This window comes from Ambystoma mexicanum, chromosome 1q (genome assembly GCF_040938575.1).
Source record: "Ambystoma mexicanum isolate Mex_15411 chromosome 1q, UKY_AmexF1_1, whole genome shotgun sequence".
Taxonomy (NCBI): domain Eukaryota; kingdom Metazoa; phylum Chordata; class Amphibia; order Caudata; family Ambystomatidae; genus Ambystoma; species Ambystoma mexicanum.
Window position 1 is genome coordinate 584,144,872 of NC_090922.1, and position 20,856 is coordinate 584,165,727.

The window sequence follows — 20,856 nt, forward strand, 5'->3', positions numbered from 1 at the left end:
GGACCTGGGGGCAGGGGGACATGAGTGGGGGCCTGCTGGGGGGTGGGGGTGCAAGGGGACATGGTTGGGGGCCTGCTGGCAGGTGCCCCACAGTGCTGGGGGGTGGGGGTGCAAGGGGACATGAGTGGGGGCCTGCTGGGGGGTGGGGGTGCAAGGGGACATGGTTGGGGGCCTGCTGGCAGGTGCCCCACAGTGCTGGGGGGTGGGGGTGCAAGGGGACATGAGTGGGGGCCTGCAGGGGGGTGGGGGTGCAAGGGGACATGGTTGGGGGCCTGCTGGCAGGTGCCCCACAGTGCTGGGGGGTGGGGGTGCAAGGGGACATGAGTGGGACATGGTTGGGGGCCTGCTGGCAGGTGCCCCACAGTGCTGGGGGGTGGGGGTGCAAGGGGACATGAGTGGGGGCCTGCTGGGGGGTGGGGGTGCAAGGGGACATGAGTGGGACATGGGTGGGGGCCTTGTGGAGGCTGCCCCTGGTGACTGGAGGGGTGGGGCTGGTGGGAGACATGGGTGGGGGCCTGGTGGAGGCTGCCCCTGGTGACTGGAGGGGTGGGGGTGGTGGGAGACATGGGTGGGGGCCTGGTGGAGGCTGCCCCTGGTGACTGGGTGGTGGGGGTGGTGGGAGACATGGGTGGGGGCCTTGTGGAGGCTGCCCCTGGTGACTGGAGGGGTGGGGCTGGTGGGAGACATGAGTGGGGGCCTGCTGGGGGTGCAAGGGGACATGAGTGGGACATGGTTGGGGGCCTGCTGGCAGGTGCCCCACAGTGCTGGGGGGTGGGGATGCAGGGGGACATGAGTGGGGGCCTGCTGGGGGGTGGGGGTGCAAGGGGACATGGTTGGGGGCCTGCTGGCAGGTGCCCCACAGTGCTGGTGGGTGGGGGTGCAAGGGGACATGAGTGGGACATGGTTGGGGGCCTGCTGGCAGGTGCCCCACAGTGCTGGGGGGTGGGGGTGCAAGGGGACATGAGTGGGGGCCTGCTGGGGGGTGGGGGTGCAAGGGGACATGAGTGGGACATGGTTGGGGGCCTGCTGGCAGGTGCCCCACAGTGCTGGGGGGTGGGGGTGCAAGGGGACATGAGTGGGGGCCTGCAGGGGGGTGGGGGTGCAAGGGGACATGAGTGGGACATGGTTGGGGGCCTGCTGGCAGGTGCCCCACAGTGCTGGGGGGTGGGGGTGCAAGAGGACATGAGTGGGGGCCTGCTGGGGGGTGGGGGTGCAAGGGGACATGAGTGGGACATGGTTGGGGGCCTGCTGGCAGGTGCCCCACAGTGCTGGGGGGTGGGGGTGCAAGGGGACATGAGTGGGGGCCTGCAGGGGGGTGGGGGTGCAAGGGGACATGGTTGGGGGCCTGCTGGCAGGTGCCCCACAGTGTTGGGGGGTGGGGGTGCAAGGGGACATGAGTGGGACATGGTTGGGGGCCTGCTGGCAGGTGCCCCACAGTGCTGGGGGGCGGGGGTGCAAGGGGACATGAGTGGGGCCTGCTGGGGGGTGGGGGTGCAAGGGGACATGAGTGGGACATGGGTGGGGGCCTTGTGGAGGCTGCCCCTGGTGACTGGAGGGGTGGGGCTGGTGGGAGACATGGGTGGGGGCCTGGTGGAGGCTGCCCCTGGTGACTGGAGGGGTGGGGGTGGTGGGAGACATGGGTGGGGGCCTGGTGGAGGCTGCCCCTGGTGACTGGGTGGTGGGGGTGGTGGGAGACATGGGTGGGGGCCTTGTGGAGGCTGCCCCTGGTGACTGGAGGGGTGGGGCTGGTGGGAGACATGGGTGGGGGCCTGGTGGAGGCTGCCCCTGGTGACTGGAGGGGTGGGGGTGGTGGGAGACATGGGTGGGGGCCTGGTGGAGGCTGCCCCTGGTGACTGGAGGGGTGGGGGTGGTGGGAGACATGGGTGGGGGCCTGGTGGAGGCTGCCCCTGGTGACTGGAGGGGTGGGGGTGGTGGGAGACATGGGTGGGGGCCTGGTGGAGGCTGCCCCTGGTGACTGGAGGGGTGGGGCTGGTGGGAGACATGGGTGGGGGCCTGGTGGAGGCTGCCCCTGGTGACTGGAGGGGTGGGGGTGGTGGGAGACATGGTTGGGGGCCTGCTGGGGGTGGGGGTGCAAGGGGACATGGTTGGGGGCCTGCTGGCAGGTGCCCCACAGTGCTGGGGGGTGGGGGTGCAAGGGGACATGAGTGGGACATGGTTGGGGGCCTGCTGGCAGGTGCCCCACAGTGCTGGGGGGTGGGGGTGCAAGGGGACATGAGTGGGGGCCTGCAGGGGGGTGGGGTGCAAGGGGACATGAGTGGGACATGGTTGGGGGCCTGCTGGCAGGTGCCCCACAGTGCTGGGGGGTGGGGGTGCAGGGGGACATGAGTGGGGGCCTGCAGGGGGGTGGGGGTGCAAGGGGACATGGTTGGGGGCCTCCTGGCAGGTGCCCCACAGTGCTGGGGGGTGAGGGTGCAGGGGGACATGAGTGGGGGCCTGCTGGGGGGTGGGGGTGCAAGGGGACATGGTTGGGGGCCTGCTGGCAGGTGCCCCACAGTGCTGGTGGGTGGGGGTGCAAGCGGACATGAGTGGGACATGGTTGGGGGCCTGCTGGCAGGTGCCCCACAGTGCTGGGGGGTGGGGGTGCAAGGGGACATGAGTGGGGGCCTGCTGGGGGGTGGGGGTGCAAGGGGACATGAGTGGGACATGGTTGGGGGCCTGCTGGCAGGTGCCCCACAGTGCTGGGGGGTGGGGGTGCAAGGGGACATGAGTGGGGGCCTGCAGGGGGGTGGGGGTGCAAGGGGACATGGTTGGGGGCCTGCTGGCAGGTGCCCCACAGTGCTGGGGGGTGGGGGTGCAAGGGGACATGAGTGGGACATGGTTGGGGGCCTGCTGGCAGGTGCCCCACAGTGCTGGGGGGTGGGGGTGCAAGGGGACATGAGTGGGGGCCTGCTGGGGGGTGGGGGTGCAAGGGGACATGAGTGGGACATGGGTGGGGGCCTTGTGGAGGCTGCCCCTGGTGACTGGAGGGGTGGGGCTGGTGGGAGACATGGGTGGGGGCCTGGTGGAGGCTGCCCCTGGTGACTGGGTGGTGGGGGTGGTGGGAGACATGGGTGGGGGCCTTGTGGAGGCTGCCCCTGGTGACTGGAGGGGTGGGGGTGGTGGGAGACATGGGTGGGGGCCTGGTGGAGGCTGCCCCTGGTGACTGGGTGGTGGGGGTGGTGGGAGACATGGGTGGGGGCCTTGTGGAGGCTGCCCCTGGTGACTGGAGGGGTGGGGCTGGTGGGAGACATGGGTGGGGGCCTGGTGGAGGCTGCCCCTGGTGACTGGAGGGGTGGGGGTGGTGGGAGACATGGGTGGGGGCCTGGTGGAGGCTGCCCCTGGTGACTGGAGGGGTGGGGGTGGTGGGAGACATGGGTGGGGGCCTGGTGGAGGCTGCCCCTGGTGACTGGAGGGGTGGGGGTGGGGGGAGACATGGGTGGGGGCCTGGTGGAGGCTGCCCCTGGTGACTGGAGGGGTGGGGCTGGTGGGAGACATGGGTGGGGGCCTGGTGGAGGCTGCCCCTGGTGACTGGAGGGGTGGGGGTGGTGGGAGACATGGTTGGGGGCCTGCTGGGGGGTGGGGGTGCAAGGGGACATGGTTGGGGGCCTGCTGGCAGGTGCCCCACAGTGCTGGGGGGTGGGGGTGCAAGGGGACATGAGTGGGACATGGTTGGGGGCCTGCTGGCAGGTGCCCCACAGTGCTGGGGGGTGGGGGTGCAAGGGGACATGAGTGGGGGCCTGCAGGGGGGTGGGGGTGCAAGGGGACATGAGTGGGACATGGTTGGGGGCCTGCTGGCAGGTGCCCCACAGTGCTGGGGGGTGGGGGTGCAGGGGGACATGAGTGGGGGCCTGCTGGGGGGTGGGGGTGCAAGGGGACATGGTTGGGGGCCTGCTGGCAGGTGCCCCACAGTGCTGGGGGGTGGGGGTGCAAGGGGACATGAGTGGGGGCCTGCTGGGGGTGCAAGGGGACATGAGTGGGATATGGTTGGGGGCCTGCTGGCAGGTGCCCCACAGTGCTGGGGGGTGGGGGTGCAAGGGGACATGAGTGGGGGCCTGCAGGGGGGTGGGGGTGCAAGGGGACATGGTTGGGGGCCTGCTGGCAGGTGCCCCACAGTGCTGGGGGTTGGGGGTGCAAGGGGACATGAGTGGGGGCCTGCTGGGGGGTGGGGGTGCAAGGGCACATGAGTGGGACATGGTTGGGGGCCTGCTGGCAGGTGCCCCACAGTGCTGGGGGGTGGGGGTGCAAGGGGACATGAGTGGGGGCCTGCTGGGGGTGCAAGGGGACATGAGTGGGACATGGTTGGGGGCCTGCTGGCAGGTGCCCCACAGTGCTGGGGGGTGGGGGTGGTGGGAGACATGGTTGGGGGCCTGCTGGGGGGTGGGGGTGCAAGGGGACATGGTTGGGGGCCTGCTGGCAGGTGCCCCACAGTGCTGGGGGGTGGGGGTGCAAGGGGACATGAGTGGGACATGGTTGGGGGCCTGCTGGCAGGTGCCCCACAGTGCTGGGGGGTGGGGGTGCAAGGGGACATGAGTGGGGGCCTGCAGGGGGGTGGGGGTGCAAGGGGACATGAGTGGGACATGGTTGGGGGCCTGCTGGCAGGTGCCCCACAGTGCTGGGGGGTGGGGGTGCAGGGGGACATGAGTGGGGGCCTGCTGGGGGGTGGGGGTGCAAGGGGACATGGTTGGGGGCCTGCTGGCAGGTGCCCCACAGTGCTGGGGGGTGGGGGTGCAAGGGGACATGAGTGGGGGCCTGCTGGGGGTGCAAGGGGACATGAGTGGGATATGGTTGGGGGCCTGCTGGCAGGTGCCCCACAGTGCTGGGGGGTGGGGGTGCAAGGGGACATGAGTGGGGGCCTGCAGGGGGGTGGGGGTGCAAGGGGACATGGTTGGGGGCCTGCTGGCAGGTGCCCCACAGTGCTGGGGGTTGGGGGTGCAAGGGGACATGAGTGGGGGCCTGCTGGGGGGTGGGGGTGCAAGGGCACATGAGTGGGACATGGTTGGGGGCCTGCTGGCAGGTGCCCCACAGTGCTGGGGGGTGGGGGTGCAAGGGGACATGAGTGGGGGCCTGCTGGGGGTGCAAGGGGACATGAGTGGGACATGGTTGGGGGCCTGCTGGCAGGTGCCCCACAGTGCTGGGGGGTGGGGGTGCAGGGGGACATGAGTGGGGGCCTGCTGGGGGGTGGGGGTGCAAGGGGACATGGTTGGGGGCCTGCTGGCAGGTGCCCCACAGTGCTGGTGGGTGGGGGTGCAAGGGGACATGAGTGGGACATGGTTGGGGGCCTGCTGGCAGGTGCCCCACAGTGCTGGGGGGTGGGGGTGCAAGGGGACATGAGTGGGGGCCTGCTGGGGGGTGGGGGTGCAAGGGGACATGAGTGGGACATGGTTGGGGGCCTGCTGGCAGGTGCCCCACAGTGCTGGTGGGTGGGGGTGCAAGGGGACATGAGTGGGACATGGTTGGGGGCCTGCTGGCAGGTGCCCCACAGTGCTGGGGGGTGGGGGTGCAAGGGGACATGAGTGGGGGCCTGCTGGGGGGTGGGGGTGCAAGGGGACATGAGTGGGACATGGTTGGGGGCCTGCTGGCAGGTGCCCCACAGTGCTGGGGGGTGGGGGTGCAAGGGGACATGTGGCTTGGCTGGGGGGCATGCCCATGGTGGATGGGCTGCCTGCGGGACATGACAGGGGTGCAGGGTAGTCCCCTGTGGTGTGGGCTGCCTGCAGAGGTCGTGGAGGGGGTAGAGGGGAGACCTGGGAGGACCCACACTGGCAATTCACCTCTTCAACTTCCCGCACACCCACGTAATACACTGCCCCACTCGCACAGGCCCAATCGCGTGTAGGATTTCTCGCGCACCCCTGTAATACACGTACCCAGGCCAATCGCGTGTAGATTTTCTCGCGCACCCCTGTAATCCACGTACCCAGGCCAATCGCGTGTAGATTTTCTCGCGCACCCCTGTAATACATGTACCCAGGCCAATCGCGTGTAGCATTTCTCGTGCACCCCTGAAATCCACGTACCCAGGCCAATCGCGTGTAGATTTTCTCGCGCACCCCTGTAATACACGTACCCAGGCCAATCACGTGTAGAATTTCTCGCGCACCCCTGGAATCCACGTAGCCAGGCCAATCGCGTGTAGATTTTCTCGCGCACCCCTGTAATACACGTACCCAGGCCAATCACGTGTAGAATTTCTCGCGCACCCCTGAAATCCACGTACCCCGCTCAATCACGTATTTAACTTCCCGCACGCCACTTTTTTGATGCGCTGGGACTCTACCGCCTGCCTTCGTGTGGCGGCCGTGTTTCAGCTTGTGCGTGTCTTTGGCTGTGCGTGGCTTTGCCCTATTCGATTCCATGAATACGTGTGGTTCGAGTGCGTGTGGGCGTTCCGTCTGCTTCCCTGCAGTACATCCCCAGTTACGCCCTTATTTTCGCGTGTTGTTCCCCATTCCGCGCGTTACGCCCCATGTCCCGCCCACTTTCTGGTGTGTGCGCTGAGGTTGTGCGCTTTCACTGTGCGCGTCGCGCACGCCTTTCGCGATGTTGCAGTGACTTGTGCGCCATGCACGGGTTTGGCGCACATCCCGCGGTGAACACGCGCAGGGACTTCCATGAATCGCACGCGTGCGCGTGCGCCTGTTTTTTTCCGCTTGCGCCTGCTTGCGCCTGCTTGCGCCTGCTTGCGCGTAGATTTTCGGCGCACGTTTGTTCCATGAATCGGCCCCATTATGTTTTAAGCATGAATTAATGTCTTTATGTCTCAAGTGGTGTCAACTATTTGGGTATCTCAGTCTCCCCTATTGAGGAAACTATTAAAACTAATGCAGATTCCTTATTGAAAAAAATTCAGGATTCAGTAACGATCTGGTCACTACTGTATTGGACATGGTGGGGTAAGCTGGATGCCATTCAAATGATGCTATCTCTGGTTATATTATTTTACCTACAAATGCTTCCTGTTCAATTATCATCTTATTTTTTAAACTCTATAATACAATTCTTCTCAATTTATTGTGGGGAAATAGAAAGCAGAAAAGGATCACCCTGAATAAATGACATAATTGTCATGAAACTGGGGAGTTAGATTTCCTAATTTAAGATGCTATCAGAAAGTGTTTGTACTTAAAAGGCTCAATTTAGGTTTTTGGGTGATAACACAGTAGATACACCTATATGGCTAGTAATTGACAAAGAACTTGTTAAGCCATTTCCAGTCAGTGATTTGGTATTTATTTTTAATAGCTCCAAATCTCTTTACTGTAAATCAAATCAATCAATATAATGATCTCCTCTCTTAGGGAATTTTCATTCCTTCACATAGATAATCCATAAGGCACCCTCTCACCTTATTTATTAATAGCAGTCTATCCACAGGTTTTAACCTCAATCGCCGCCACTGTTCTTGTTAAACCCATACAGACTTCGCATTCACCTCAACTGGCTAATTGTAAGACTTATTGCAACACTTCCCAGAGTTTGAGGTGGAGTAAATCCCAGATGCCGGTAATAAGGGACAAGGGGCCTCATTACGAGATTCGCAGTAAGGGAATGGTATGGTATGGTAATACCGGCATCGTTTACCGGTCCGGCCTATTACGAGTCGACATCCCGGTATTACCACCACTGCTTGGACCGTGCCCCTCCGTACCGGCATGTGCGCAGACACATGCCGATACCGGGATGCTGCTAACAGGAGGACATTACAAGTCACGCGGACATGCACCTGCCGGCATCCAGAAGGCAGTAATTAGGGTCACCGCAATACCAGTATCACCCGCATCACGGATCACCCATTAATAGCAATCTGCTGAGTTCCCAACTGCCGCAGGTGCACACAATCAGCACAGGTGGAGACAATGGAGCCTGGCACACCCAAACACCACACCCCTTCCTGCACCAAAATGATCCCACTTGCTTTTGCGATTTTGGGGCTGGAGGACATGCCTGCATTGCTACTCCATGAGCAACAACTAAAACGGGCACTACAGAGGAGACGCAGGAGGACAAGCAGAGTGAGACAGGCCCAGCAAGTCCTACCAGTGCAGCCAGTGGTCCCACGTAGGCAGCCACCAATTCCTTGCATCAGGGCCAGTCCTTTCAACCTAACCCCTGTGCAGATCCACACCCTGTACCGCCTAGACCGGGACACCATCACCTCCATTGTGGACATGATACACAACGACATAGTCAGCCTGATTGAAATCCGCACCGCCATCCCCCCTCTACTGAAGGTAGTGTCTGTGCACCACTTTCTGGCCACAGGCATCTACCAGCACACAGTGGGACAGCTGCATGGCATATCACAACCTTGTTTTTCACGCATGCTGAACCAAGTGCTGGATACCCTCATGAAGCACGCAAGGGACTACGTATCCCTACCACGGACTGCCCAGGAGGTGAATGATTCAAAAATTGGCTTCAATGCACTGGCAGGCCTGCCTAATCGTACCGCTGCCCTCGACTGCACCCGTGTGGAATTGGTGGTCCCTCATGCCATGGAGGTGGTGTACCGCAATCGTAAACTATACCACTCCATTAATGTGCAGATGGAATGTGACTCCAGCAAGATCATCACACATTGCTGTGCCCGATTTCCCGGATCAACTCATGATGCAATGGTGCTGCAGAACTCCTCGCTACCCCGCTACATGGAGTGGCATGCTGCACGACGTGCCTGGCTGCTGGGTAAGTCGGTTGACAGGCCCATGGCAATGTATTGGGGGGAGATGCATACTCCACCTGGGTGAGATTGGGGGCGATGCATACTCCACCTGGGTGAGATTGGGGTGTTGACTGGACCCTGCCAATACTGTAAAACACTGTGCTCCTAAATATCCCAACCTGAACATGACACCTAGATGTAATCCAACTTATTTTTGCATCACACCAATGGCAATATATCAGACTTGCAAGCAGCCCACACCCCTCAGCATGTCAGCAGCACATCATCAGACTGTACCCTCTGCAACACAATTCAGCAACATGCAGTGAGTACGCGTAATGCAAATGACCACACCAAAGCACCAGACAGGTCACGCATTCATGAGGGCGCACAAATAAATCCCACCCAGGGAATACACTGATTGTCAATGGCCCTACACCACAGTAGCGCTGCATGCCAACATGGGAAAATGAACCGATGAATGACAAGTCATGATCAAACATGTGCTAATACTGCTAGTGAACATGCCTATAAAGTACTCAACATCACCTATATGAGTGCAAATTCAGTGGTAGGAATCCACAGTACATGAGTACCAGCATGCAAGTGGGTACCCTGCATCATCTGGATAACGCAACCCACACCTGTGGACCATAGCACATAACACATTGTGGCATATATACATGTGTGCAGACATCCAGGGACATGTGCATGTCGTGATCAAATAGCTGCAGGCATGAGAGTGCAAAGTACATTTGACATGGTGGACATCCACCTAAAGCACAAAACATTGGCAAACATGCATTTAGTCACATCACCTGCCACACATCCCTCACAGGTGACTACATCATGGTCCCTCTCACTCCATCTGGTAGTGTGCTGAGTCCGATGTGAAGGCCCCTCAGTCCTGTATGTGACACATGCCCTCCACCATTTTTTGGCCAAGTCGTGAACAGGCCAGATAGTTGCGCATATGTGTAGCCAATGGGTGCCATCGGAGATACCCTGCGTACCAACATGAACAATGAACAGGCTAAGTACATGTGTCATAGAAGAAATAACCTCAAGCATACCTTATTGTGCGCCTGTGCAGGTGATGCTGGCTATCCCTTGAAGCCGTGGCTCCTCACCCCTGTCAGGAACCCACAGAACAGGCATGAAGAGAACTTCAATCAGGCTCATACCCGTACCCGTGTTGTGATCGAGCAGACCTTTGGCCTATTGGAGGCACGGTTCCGCTGCCTCAGCAGGTCTGGTGGCTCACTCCTTTACGGGCCTGAGAAGGTGGGGAAGATCATCATGGTCTGTGCCATGCAGCACAACATGTGCATCCGGCGTAACGTACCTCTGCCACCTGACATTGACCAACAAGCACCGGGTGAGGATGAGGAGGGAGAAGATGTAGCACATCGGCCAGGTCGCGATGCACGTGATGGACGTGCTGTGCGCCAATCAGTGATAGACAATTCTTTCTGACCCACAGGGATGCAGAGGGTGCAATGGATGTTGTACTCTGGGCACTGGGATTGTGTACATATGGACACAGGTTGTGGGGGTAGATGGGCACTGTGCACTATCATGCATTGAATAAACACATGCCAAAGAAACCAAATGTCCACTCATGATATTTTTTTGCACACAACGGGTGTATTTAACTGTAAACATCAATTTCAAATGAACCTTCGCCTCCCACACACACCCCCCCTCCACCTTCCACACACCCCCTCCCCCTTCCCCGTCCCCTCCAATTAATGTTTTTGGGTGCAAATGGAGTCAGCTCATGCTGGGTGCCCTGCTACTGGTGGTCTCTCTTTGGATCCGGGGCTGCATTTCTGAGCACTGTGTGCTGCGCCTGGTCATTCTCACAGGGCTGGTTTGGGTCGAGCTGGCCGGTCTGCCAGATTATGTGGATGTGCCTTGTTGTGATACTGTGGGTGCAGGACGCCGCTGCTCAGTTATCTGCAATCCTGCCCAAGACCTGGGTTACTGCTGCTAACCCCTCATTGATCAGCTGTGTGTTCCTGTTCATGGCCTCTATGATTGACGCAGTGTTCTCACGGAATTGGTGCCGGGTCAACTCACCCTCTGCCACGTACTGCCTAACAAGCTCAGTCATCTGCTCCTGATGCCCCTCCATTTGCGTCATGTGGCCCTCAATGTCACAAATGGCTGCGGAGGTGGACGGGGCACTTGCAGGGGGGCCCAATGCAGGGCTGTCCTCTGATGGGGACCAAACCGCTTGACTCCCCTGTTCTCCGGACTGGTGCTGAGGGGTGCCGTCTGGGGTTCCATCTGTGGTGCCCTGTGTGGTGTTCTGGGGGGGTGGCCTGGGGACTTGGTGTATGGGCACCATCCCCATGCAGGTGTCGTCCCCGTGTGAGTGCTCCTCACCGTGGCACTCTCCCTTGGCATAACTATGGGGTGCTGAGGCAGCTGCCTCCCCGATGGAGCTGATGGCGGCCGGTTGTGTCCCGTCTGCCTCTGCTTCCACTCCTGTGTTGCAGTTTCCTCATGTGGTGTCTCAGCTGCTCTTTGGCTGACCTGTGGCTTGGCCTGTGTTGATGGTGGTGCTTTGTGTGGCAGTTTGGGCATCAGAATGGCCCTCGATGTTGATGCCCTGGTGCCATCATCCCTGGGCCCGGATTTTTTAACAGGTGTCCTGGCCTGTGCTGCTGCAACCTGTCAGTCACTGTCAGCATCCGTGCCTGTGCGGGGACCAAGAGAGGCAGGACATCATTGATGGTAGTACGTGCATCATGCATACATTGGTGTTAGTGCAGTTATTCCCATTTTATGCATTGCATTCTTGTAATTGTGGTGGACACTGTGCTTGCAATAGGGGGGTATATTGGCATACGTCGGGTTCTCACATTTTTGCAGTGGTGTCTGCTGTGGGGCCTACCGTTGTATTGTGGTTTGCATGCTTTGTGACACATGCAGTTTTGCTGCATGTAGGGTGTCTATTGGGTATGGAATTGGCATGCGGCATGCATGTTAATGTGACAGTGGTTGGGCCACCATCTGAACAGGGATATGTCCATGTGTGTATGGTAGGTCATGCATTTCCTTACTTCACTATCACATTAGTTGGCCTACATCAAGCTTTGGTTATCTATGGTTTGTGGGGACACTCACCTTCATTTGCCGATGACAGTACTCCCAACTCAAGATCTCCGAATCCTTTGATTCCCTCCATGTTGATAATCGTGCTGCATGTCTTTTCCCACCTGGTGAGTTTGGTGGGAGAGTGGTTGCCACCGCCGGTTGCCATTCCCTGACTGCGGTTAGCCAACAATATATTTTTGACGCGGAGGCGTAGATCGTCCCACCGCTTCTTTACATCTTTGACAGTCCAGACGCGGTGGTGCCGACCGCATTGACCTTCCTGGCCACTTCCTCCCATATTTCCTTCTGCGTATTTGGGCGGGACGCCTCAGGTCTGCAGCACACACTTCATCTGCATGCTCAACCAATGTGTCTGGCAACATGTTGAGCTCATCATCTGAGAATCGCTTCTTGCGCTTCTGGGGGGCGCCTTTCCTGGTAGCTTTTGCCATTTTATGCAGATTGTGTGTGCTCTGTAGTCAGTACAGGTCCTGTGTTTGGAGGATTGCAATGGATTGTGTTTTTAAAGATGGCCGTCGGTGCATTTCCCGTTCCAGCGCGATGATGTTACTTCTGGGTCCGGTATTAACGGACCGGGTAATACCATTAGTGGTATTACCGGGTCCGTTGTTTATGGGTGGTCAGAGGCGGAGGCGGCATCAGCGCATTACATGATGCCGCTATCAGGGGTTTGAGGGTCCTTAGCGGCATGGCGGTACAGACGTTACCGGCATGCCGGCACGCGTGTGCACGCACTCTCATACTCGGTCGCCATTTGCAGCGTCAAGGCTACCTGGACGCGTTAATGCTGGCATGCCGGTAATGGCCGTTTTGTACCGCGAATCTCGTAATGAGGCCCAAGGCCTTCATAGAATTCTTCATGGATCAAAGAAAATGTCATCATTGCCAATGTAGAGAAACCAGTAGGGAAAGAACCCAGTGAGGCCCTTCATAATAAAGTACTGGCATGGCTTCAATAGAAAATGGGGCCATGGATTATGAGAAGCTCGGATTTGAGGTACCTACATAGGGTGGAGCTAGATGACTGGTTTTCCCAGAAGAACATAGATTGTATCCTTGTGGGAGGTGGCTCTAGTAACCTACCCCGCTTTTTGTGTCAATCATGGCCGGTCAGAGCCTCATCTGTAAGACTGGTAGTTGACTGAAGGACGATGGATTTGAAAATGTTGGCTGCCTCTTCTTGATTACTGACTGTTTCATTTTTATATCATGAACTCCTGATTTTGTCAATGGTCAAGCGCTATTATGCCTATGGGCCTCGTGTTATGGATTATATAAATAAATACCAAACTATATGGTGTAAAATCACAATCACAGTGAAAGGGAAGGCATTTCAATAGAAACGTTGGCTTAGTAAAGGAAGCAAACTTAATTATCAGATTTTCTCAGGCCCTAAACTTTTGACAACATAGGATAACATTTTTCCTTTCATATTCAGATCTGGACCGATACTATAAACTAGTGGATGCATGTATTGACAACATGAGGTTAATTGAAAACAATGTATTAATCCCAAAACAATTAAGATGTCCTGAATCTATATCACTATTTCAAGCTTCGAACTTTCACAGTGCAAAAGTGATTTATAAATCTCCGGAATTTAATTGGTTATCACGGCAGCAATGGGAAACTGATTGCAGCATTGAGTTTCAATGTCAGGAATGGTCAGAAATGTGGATGAAAATTAAAAAGGTGCCTTCATCAGCAAATATAACTCAAATGTTATTCTTTTTTACTTATAGAGCCTTCATTACACCATTACTGGTTCCCCGTACCTTAGCCAATATTTCGTTAGCCAGTTTATCTTTTAATTCTATGATTATTTATCACTCATTCATTACCTTTGATCTGTTTATTGCAATTGCAATTCATATGATAACTTCTAATGGAAAAGATTCAAAACATCACAACTCCAGGTTGGTGGAACAATATTTGCAATGTTCACAGAATAGAAAAATGTAATACCAACAATCCTATATTATTAACTAAATATACCTCGAAATGGCATTTGTTTTTCAATTATTTAACCAACAACCAAAGATCAATTCTTTATAATACAGATGTATCTGTTATGGATTCTTTACATTATTATCTAACTGGGCTATTATGACTCATAACTAACTAAGAGGTTGTATGTTTTCATTGTATTTTGCTACTTGTTCTTAATTCATACATTTACATTCCCCTCTCTTTTGTTTCCTTACCCCTCTATTTGTTGTTTTTCCCCTGTACTGTATTGTTTTACGTCTGTTTGTTAAATCATTCCCTATCTACATGCTATTGAAATAATAAGTGATCTCTATCTACATTTCTAACGTTCCACTTAATGAATGTATTCTGTTAAGATGTAATTGAAGGTTCCTATGATCTTAAAGAATATATCTTTTGTTTAAATGTTACTACTTATGCTCTTAATTGTACTTGAATGTTCATAATGATCTTGTAGAGTTGAATGAATTAATAATTGTTCAGACTTACATTTCAGTACATTAGCAAACATAAAAAAAGAAATTACCCACTAAACCATCTAATTTGCCCATTTCCTTTTCTACTGTAGCATCTCGATTCCTTACTAAGTCTTTGGCTTTCCCTCCACACTCCTCCATCTCTTACCGTCATTTAGGGATTACGTGCTTTTAGAAATTATGTAAAATTTCCTTGCTTATTTTTTAAGTGTCCTGTTACAAGGCGCAAAAAACATTCTTTTCTTGTAATAAGCTGGGCCAAATGCGAGCACACTAATGAATCCCTCATGATTAGTATATGTGGGACTATTAAATGGTAGTTGCTTCCATCAAACAATATACACACTGTATTGAATAGAAAGTAAAGGTCAGAGCTGCCATGGGGATGTGTTGTTTCCCTTTTTGATCAGTTAGTTATGGGCAGCATGTTATCACAGCCCGGTTTTAAAGCGAGGAAAGGTGTGGTGAGGGTGCTGCTGCACTAAGTGTCATGCCAAGCCTCATACTTGGATGGAAGCTGAGTGTGTAGGTACCCTGCAAGACGTGCTAGAATGGGGAGGTGTATACAAAAGGCATTGGCCCTCATTACGACCCTGGCGGAAATCGTGGTGCAAAATGCACCATGGAGCACGGCGGAAAGCTGCCGATAGCGCCATGGGGGTTGGCGGATTTTCCGCCCCATTCCGACCTTGGCGGGGCGGTAAATCCCCATCCCCCATTTTACCCTTCCCCATTCCCATTTTTGCCCCATAGGGTATAATGGGAGTGGGGAAGGCGTTAATTACGCCACCGTAAAATACGGTGGCGTAATTAACAACAAGGTCCCGTAGCGCCATGGATTTCTCCGCCCGGAAAAACCAGGCGGAAAACGCTCCATGGCGCTACGGGAACTCGTAGTAGGGCGGACTTGTCCGCCGCGAATACCGCTGGCGTAAACCCACTCCGCCAGGGTCGTAATGAGGCCCATTCTCTTAATGTCAAGAAAGATCTTTTTCCTGCTTGGGGCAAGTCAGATTTTCTGCTGCTGTTGCTGGTAGAAAGTGGGTGATGAAGGCTGAATTCAGGTAATAGTGGGACAGATTATAACCTCGTATTCTGGTTTCCCCTTTGTGGATCCTCTCAGTGACCATCTCTGTGGTCGGGGAGAGGACCCACACATCCTTCCAAGTGACTGCCTCCCAGGAGAGAAATCCACTGTAGGTTTGGACCAATGACAAACAAAAGGAAGCACATAGTGATTCCTCAAGAATAGGAGAACCGAAAGGAGGTTTAAAAGCTACTATCACAGATTTTGTACACATGATTCTGTCAAGCAATAACAGAGACATAACCCACGGATAGTTCTCTCTTCATTCTTTTGAAATCCTGGTCTCCCAAAGTAGGCTGCGCTGCTTCAAATATCAAGGACATAAGTAACCCATTCATTCTGTGCCAATTCCTTCCTTCTAAAGATGGTCTTGTTGGGCGGTACTTTGTATGTGCTACTCCTGATCCCATCAAAGGGAAGTAGATAGCTAGAACTCACATGTGCTATCTAAATGATACATACATATTTTCATGTGAAGTCAGGCAAGGCCACAGATGCAAGTATGTACTGTTATGTTCCTGTTACCATAATCAGGATTCATCACTGCACTGCTGTGTAAAAGTTGAATACCACAATAAAGCTTAATTAAAGGCATAAATGTATATGCTAACAGTTGTGCAAGACAGAGAAATGACATTTACTTAATAAAAATAAGTGAAACGCACTAACACTTACATTCAGAGCCAATGTCCTGTTTAACTCTTTGATTTACCAGTTGAGTACTTAGAAGCAAGAGAAAGCACTACACGAGAACCTGATATTATTTTTACAATTATTATTATTGCCTCCACTGGCACAAATATGAAATAGTTGGAGTCATTGTCGAGCTAAACAGGTTTTGCCATGATGGGGGTGAGGGTGAAAAAACAAGATACTCGGGTGTCCATAGGGTCATGCCTTGTCCTGTTTACATCTAGGTGGACCATCTACCCTGGACAAAGGAATTACAGTAACCCAACCATCTTCCTGCATTCCCTATGTCCTCATAAAGAAAAAGACTGAAAGACTCGCTCCCTGAGTGCTAGCACTGGGTTTCTTCCTCCTTTCCCTGTTGGGGCGATGTCCAGCAACTGCAGTGGTCATTTTAAAGGCTTTGTGGAAAAGGAGGGGTCTCAAATCATCTCCTCTTTAGTATCCCACAACTTTGCAGTCCTACTGTTTAATTTAACCTTTATAGCTTTCTCAGGTTGGCACCCAGCTGTCCTTTATGTCCACACAACACTCTAAGAATGCACAATGCATGGCGGGAGACTTGCATTTTTCAAAGAAAGAATAGAGTGGGCACTACGTAATAAGTTAATTCAGTAATTTAAACTTAGTAAAGTATTTGGTCCTGTCGCCAGATTCCTCCCTGCTGCAAAGGGAGGTATGAAATAATGTTACGCTGTCGACTGGTTAAATTGCACCAGTCTGCTGGAAGGACCTTTGTGAATATCTCACTAATTTGCTTTAAGTAAATGTTCAAAATTTTCCAAGAGTTCTTCAAAAATAATAATAAGTTCAATTAGTTGTAACCAAAAAATATTTTATTTAGAAATCTGCATTTGTCTGAGGCCTTTAGCAAGCATTATATTGTCCAATGCATTTCGGTCTGCGCTAGACCTTCATCAGGGACTATTAGTGATCAAAAGATAAAGAATTAAAAATAAAGATCATGTTATCTAATATGTTAATAACAGCATACATTTTTATTTAATCCAATACAACATTTTACATTGTACTTAAAGTTTGCTCCAAAATGTACCTGTATTCAACGATGCTTCTAATCTTAGGCCTGTTTGTATTCAATTCCTTATTGGAGAATTATCCAACTTTGCTTCACTCAAACATGCTTGTTTATATTGTGTTATATGCCCTTTGTGCAGCTTGCTTCTGTTCTTGATAATCTAAATGATAGCCAATGTATACTTTAAATTTCAGCAAATATCTAATCACAAATGGTTCTATCTACCAGAGTTTCACTTGCTCTCAAAAAAAGTCTTACCTGTAGTAAACAAATGTAGAAGCAGCCGTGCACCTTGCTTGCGTGAAAACGCATTGCTGGTTGCTCGGGCTGCTTTTATAGTGCAGAAAATGGCGCCGGCGCTGACTTGCATTTTTCACCTTTCATCAGGATAAATATTTGATATGCTCTTTTCTCACTTAAATCTAACCTCCATGCAGATCTTGATCTGCTGCATAGGGACATTTCTGCTGAAGAAAATCTTAACGCACAGTTCAATAACAACAGTATCTTTTATTCATATCTTAGAATTACCCACCAGCACCCAACACTTAACGATGACCTGCCCAACCGCATCATTTCTGGAAAAATAATTATGAAGGCCAATGTGCAGAGTTTCACCGAAACATCTGCCATCTTTGAGGACGGCAGCGTAGAAGACGACATCGACGTGGTCTTCTTCTGCACAGGATACAGCTTCTCGTTCCCCTTCTTTGACGATTCAGTTATCCAGGTCAGCAGCAACAAGACATCGTTGTACAAATTTGTCTTCCCACCAATGTTGGAAAAACCATCGGTAGCTTTCATTGGGCTGATCCAGCCAATTGGAGCTATAATGCCAGTGTCTGAACTACAATGTCGCTGGGCCACGCGAGTCTTCAAAGGTAACTATAACATACCAATTGGATGTGTAAGGGCTTTAACTCTGCAGAGGTTTACTGGGACTTGAAACTGCTTTCAATTTTCTTGGCACTTCATTTCTTTGGCAGAGCTCTTGTCTATAACCAGCATCTATGTTTATTTTTCAGCGTTTCCTTATTTATGTATGTAGTACAAAATATGTAAGATTAGCACCTGCTAGTAAACAGGGGAAGTATCAGGGTGCCCCCTCTGTTGAGGCTTTTAGACTGCATGTGTATGTTATAAATCACACTTAGAATATAAAATGTCAGGTGAATAATGTTATTCACAAAGTATAGTTTGGAATTAGTACACTTTTAGCTTAAACATGAAAAAACTAAGAACTCTATATAACATCTTTTTTATACACAATACTTATGAATATCACTTTGCCACATTTACAAATGCCTTTATATACCACATTGGAAGTGACAGAAGAAATAATTTATTCTTACAGTCCGAGAACAATCAGCACAAAAATATGCAGCATCAACACACACATACACACTCCTGGCCCACCTAAATATTTCTACGCTATAATAGTGGGTGATGTAATTTTAAAGTGGGGGGATAAATGTTTTCTTCGAATTGGCCTGGGCGAGCATGATTGGGGAACAATTCTGAACCGACAAAGATAGCTTTGAGGAGGCAGTTCCCTCCGAGACATTTTTTGAATAAAGGGTTGAAATGGTGCTTTTTAAAGCACATACATTATACAAATCTGGCTATAAAGACATAGAATTTACATAGAATTTACAATAGATTCTCCAGGGGAACCTTTGAAATACTGAAAAAGATCCAGATCATCAAGAGCACCCAAAGAAAATCATGAGGATGGTTTCAACGGCATATGCTAGCAAAGGCATGGTAAAACACACGTTCATGCTGCTTTTTGACCCAATATTGATCAATATCCGAATTGGGGCACTCACTCCTGCACTCGGTTGTCTCTCAGTGTCCTTTTCTGCCCCATGTACCTTTCAGTGCCCAGATCCGTCAGTGCCCAGATCTTCCCCATTTGTGACACTCGGCAGGTTCAAAGGCCACATTGGCCTTCTTGTCAGCTACCGAGACATTTTGTACCTGCATACAGAGGCTGCAGTTCTGATCAAAATGATCATAATTGTGGTCCTATCCGTATGGTGGCAGTGCATACTCTAAGAATAAACCATATTGGTTGGTATGGTGATGATAAGAGCCAAAAATTATTACAGCCACGTAAACCTGGTATCATACAACTGTGAACCCTGTGAGCACAGGTCAGCTATGTGGATTCATAGCTACCCTGCCTGTCTCCACTTCAGCAAATGAGACAAAAAAATATAATGCTCTTCCCCTTTGTTCCTCTTGGAAGAGACACATGCATAACAAAGGCCATCCTCAAAGGGGCATTTGAATCTGCAGGCATGGAGGGGGTGCAGAAGGAATGGGACCTGGAAAAGGGTTCAGCTATCTTGCTTTTCTGTGGGGCTCTTTCTCCTTCCTGTCCCCTCCTCTTTCTGTAGAACAAGGCACTCTGGGTAGGAAGCAAAAGGCAAAGGTCACTTGTCACAGGGATTTCACCACTTACAGCAGGCTTGCTTCTGTCCAATCTGCTGTTATTTTGCCTTTATAGGGAAGGTGTCTCCCACTTCTTACCGAATTCTTTCCTGGACACCAAGAAGAAATCATCTCTGGAAGCCTGTTGGGAGCGCAGACCATTTCAAAGTATTCCTCCATAGAGGTGAATACAGGTGCTTCCAAGGGTGGGGAAAGCTCTGTCCCCTAACCATCCCTAGGAAACATTGGGAGTTATTGCTGTTTCGAACAGGGCCTGCCCTTCTGCCAGGTGCACGGGAACAAGGCTACTCACTGGAGGTGAACGACTTCTGCAGGTGCCAGCCAAGCTCCCTGGACTGGGAGTGAAGACTAACAATGATTCACCTTATCCTAGAACCCCTGCAGTGGTACTCACAGCACCCTGACTTTAACCATGTCAGAAGTCTTCGGACCACACAGTACCTGTGGTACTGCCTTTGGTACTCTCATCGACCTCTGAACCACTGCTTGCATCCTTTGAATGCATTCCCGAGCGCATCGCTTTAGCTCAAACAAAATTCAACACTGTGGAAGCCTTTGAGCCGCTGCATCTTCAAGCAATGCATTGAACTACCAAGACCTTTGAATCGACCCAGACCTCTCATGAACCGAAGGAAGCATTGTGTCACATGCCGACTGGACCCAGTGGTAACCATTGTCCTAAAACAGCTCAACCATCGAACCCACTAAGGTGGACTCATCAAACTGCACTGTTCGAATGCTGCATCAAACCGCACAGAACTCTGCTTCGAACCCAGCTCTGTATCGCCTGGCTTCCTGCATCCATGCGACTTGCTGCACTCATGTGCAGGTGCAGTACCTAGAAGCCTGGTACACTTTTGAGCCCCCCCAGGAACAAGAATAAGGTACTGTTGAGCGGTCCAGACCCCTTGGTCCACATTCGGGCCCATAGTGACTGATGAGCCAACATTTTGCACTTTCTTCCCCCAAGACCGATCCTTTTACATTGTTGTAATTTCTTGGCTATTCACTCCTTCTAAATTATACAGAGTGCTATTATATTATACATACCTTTATAGAAGCTTGGGCATTCTTTTCTTTTGGAGTCTTTGTACTATTGCTGTTAGGGTTGCTACTGTTATCACATTCACACCCCTCTTAAGAGTATAGCCTACCCTCGGTCCATGTTAATACAAAAGGTGAAGGTGGTATATCCCTTGACTGTGCCTGCTTCATCTATGTATTTTTTTTAATGTATTTTATTAATTTATATAGGGGACCAATGCTCTTGATCACAAAAGAACATACAACAGGTTAACAATCAGATTTGACGGGAAGCAGTGAGCTTCTTACA

At 52.5% G+C, this 20,856-nt stretch overlaps 1 protein-coding gene across 2 annotated transcripts in view; it reads left to right on the forward strand.

The window, feature by feature from the left end:
* Positions 1–20,856, forward strand: part of LOC138532682 (flavin-containing monooxygenase 5-like) — a 580,037-nt gene that overhangs the window by 385,257 nt on the left and 173,924 nt on the right. For both annotated transcript variants that reach the window (XM_069641084.1, XM_069641085.1), the window contains exon 6: positions 17,592–17,947. In XM_069641084.1, the coding sequence (XP_069497185.1) occupies positions 17,592–17,947 (356 nt within the window). The remainder of the gene's footprint in view (positions 1–17,591; positions 17,948–20,856) is intronic.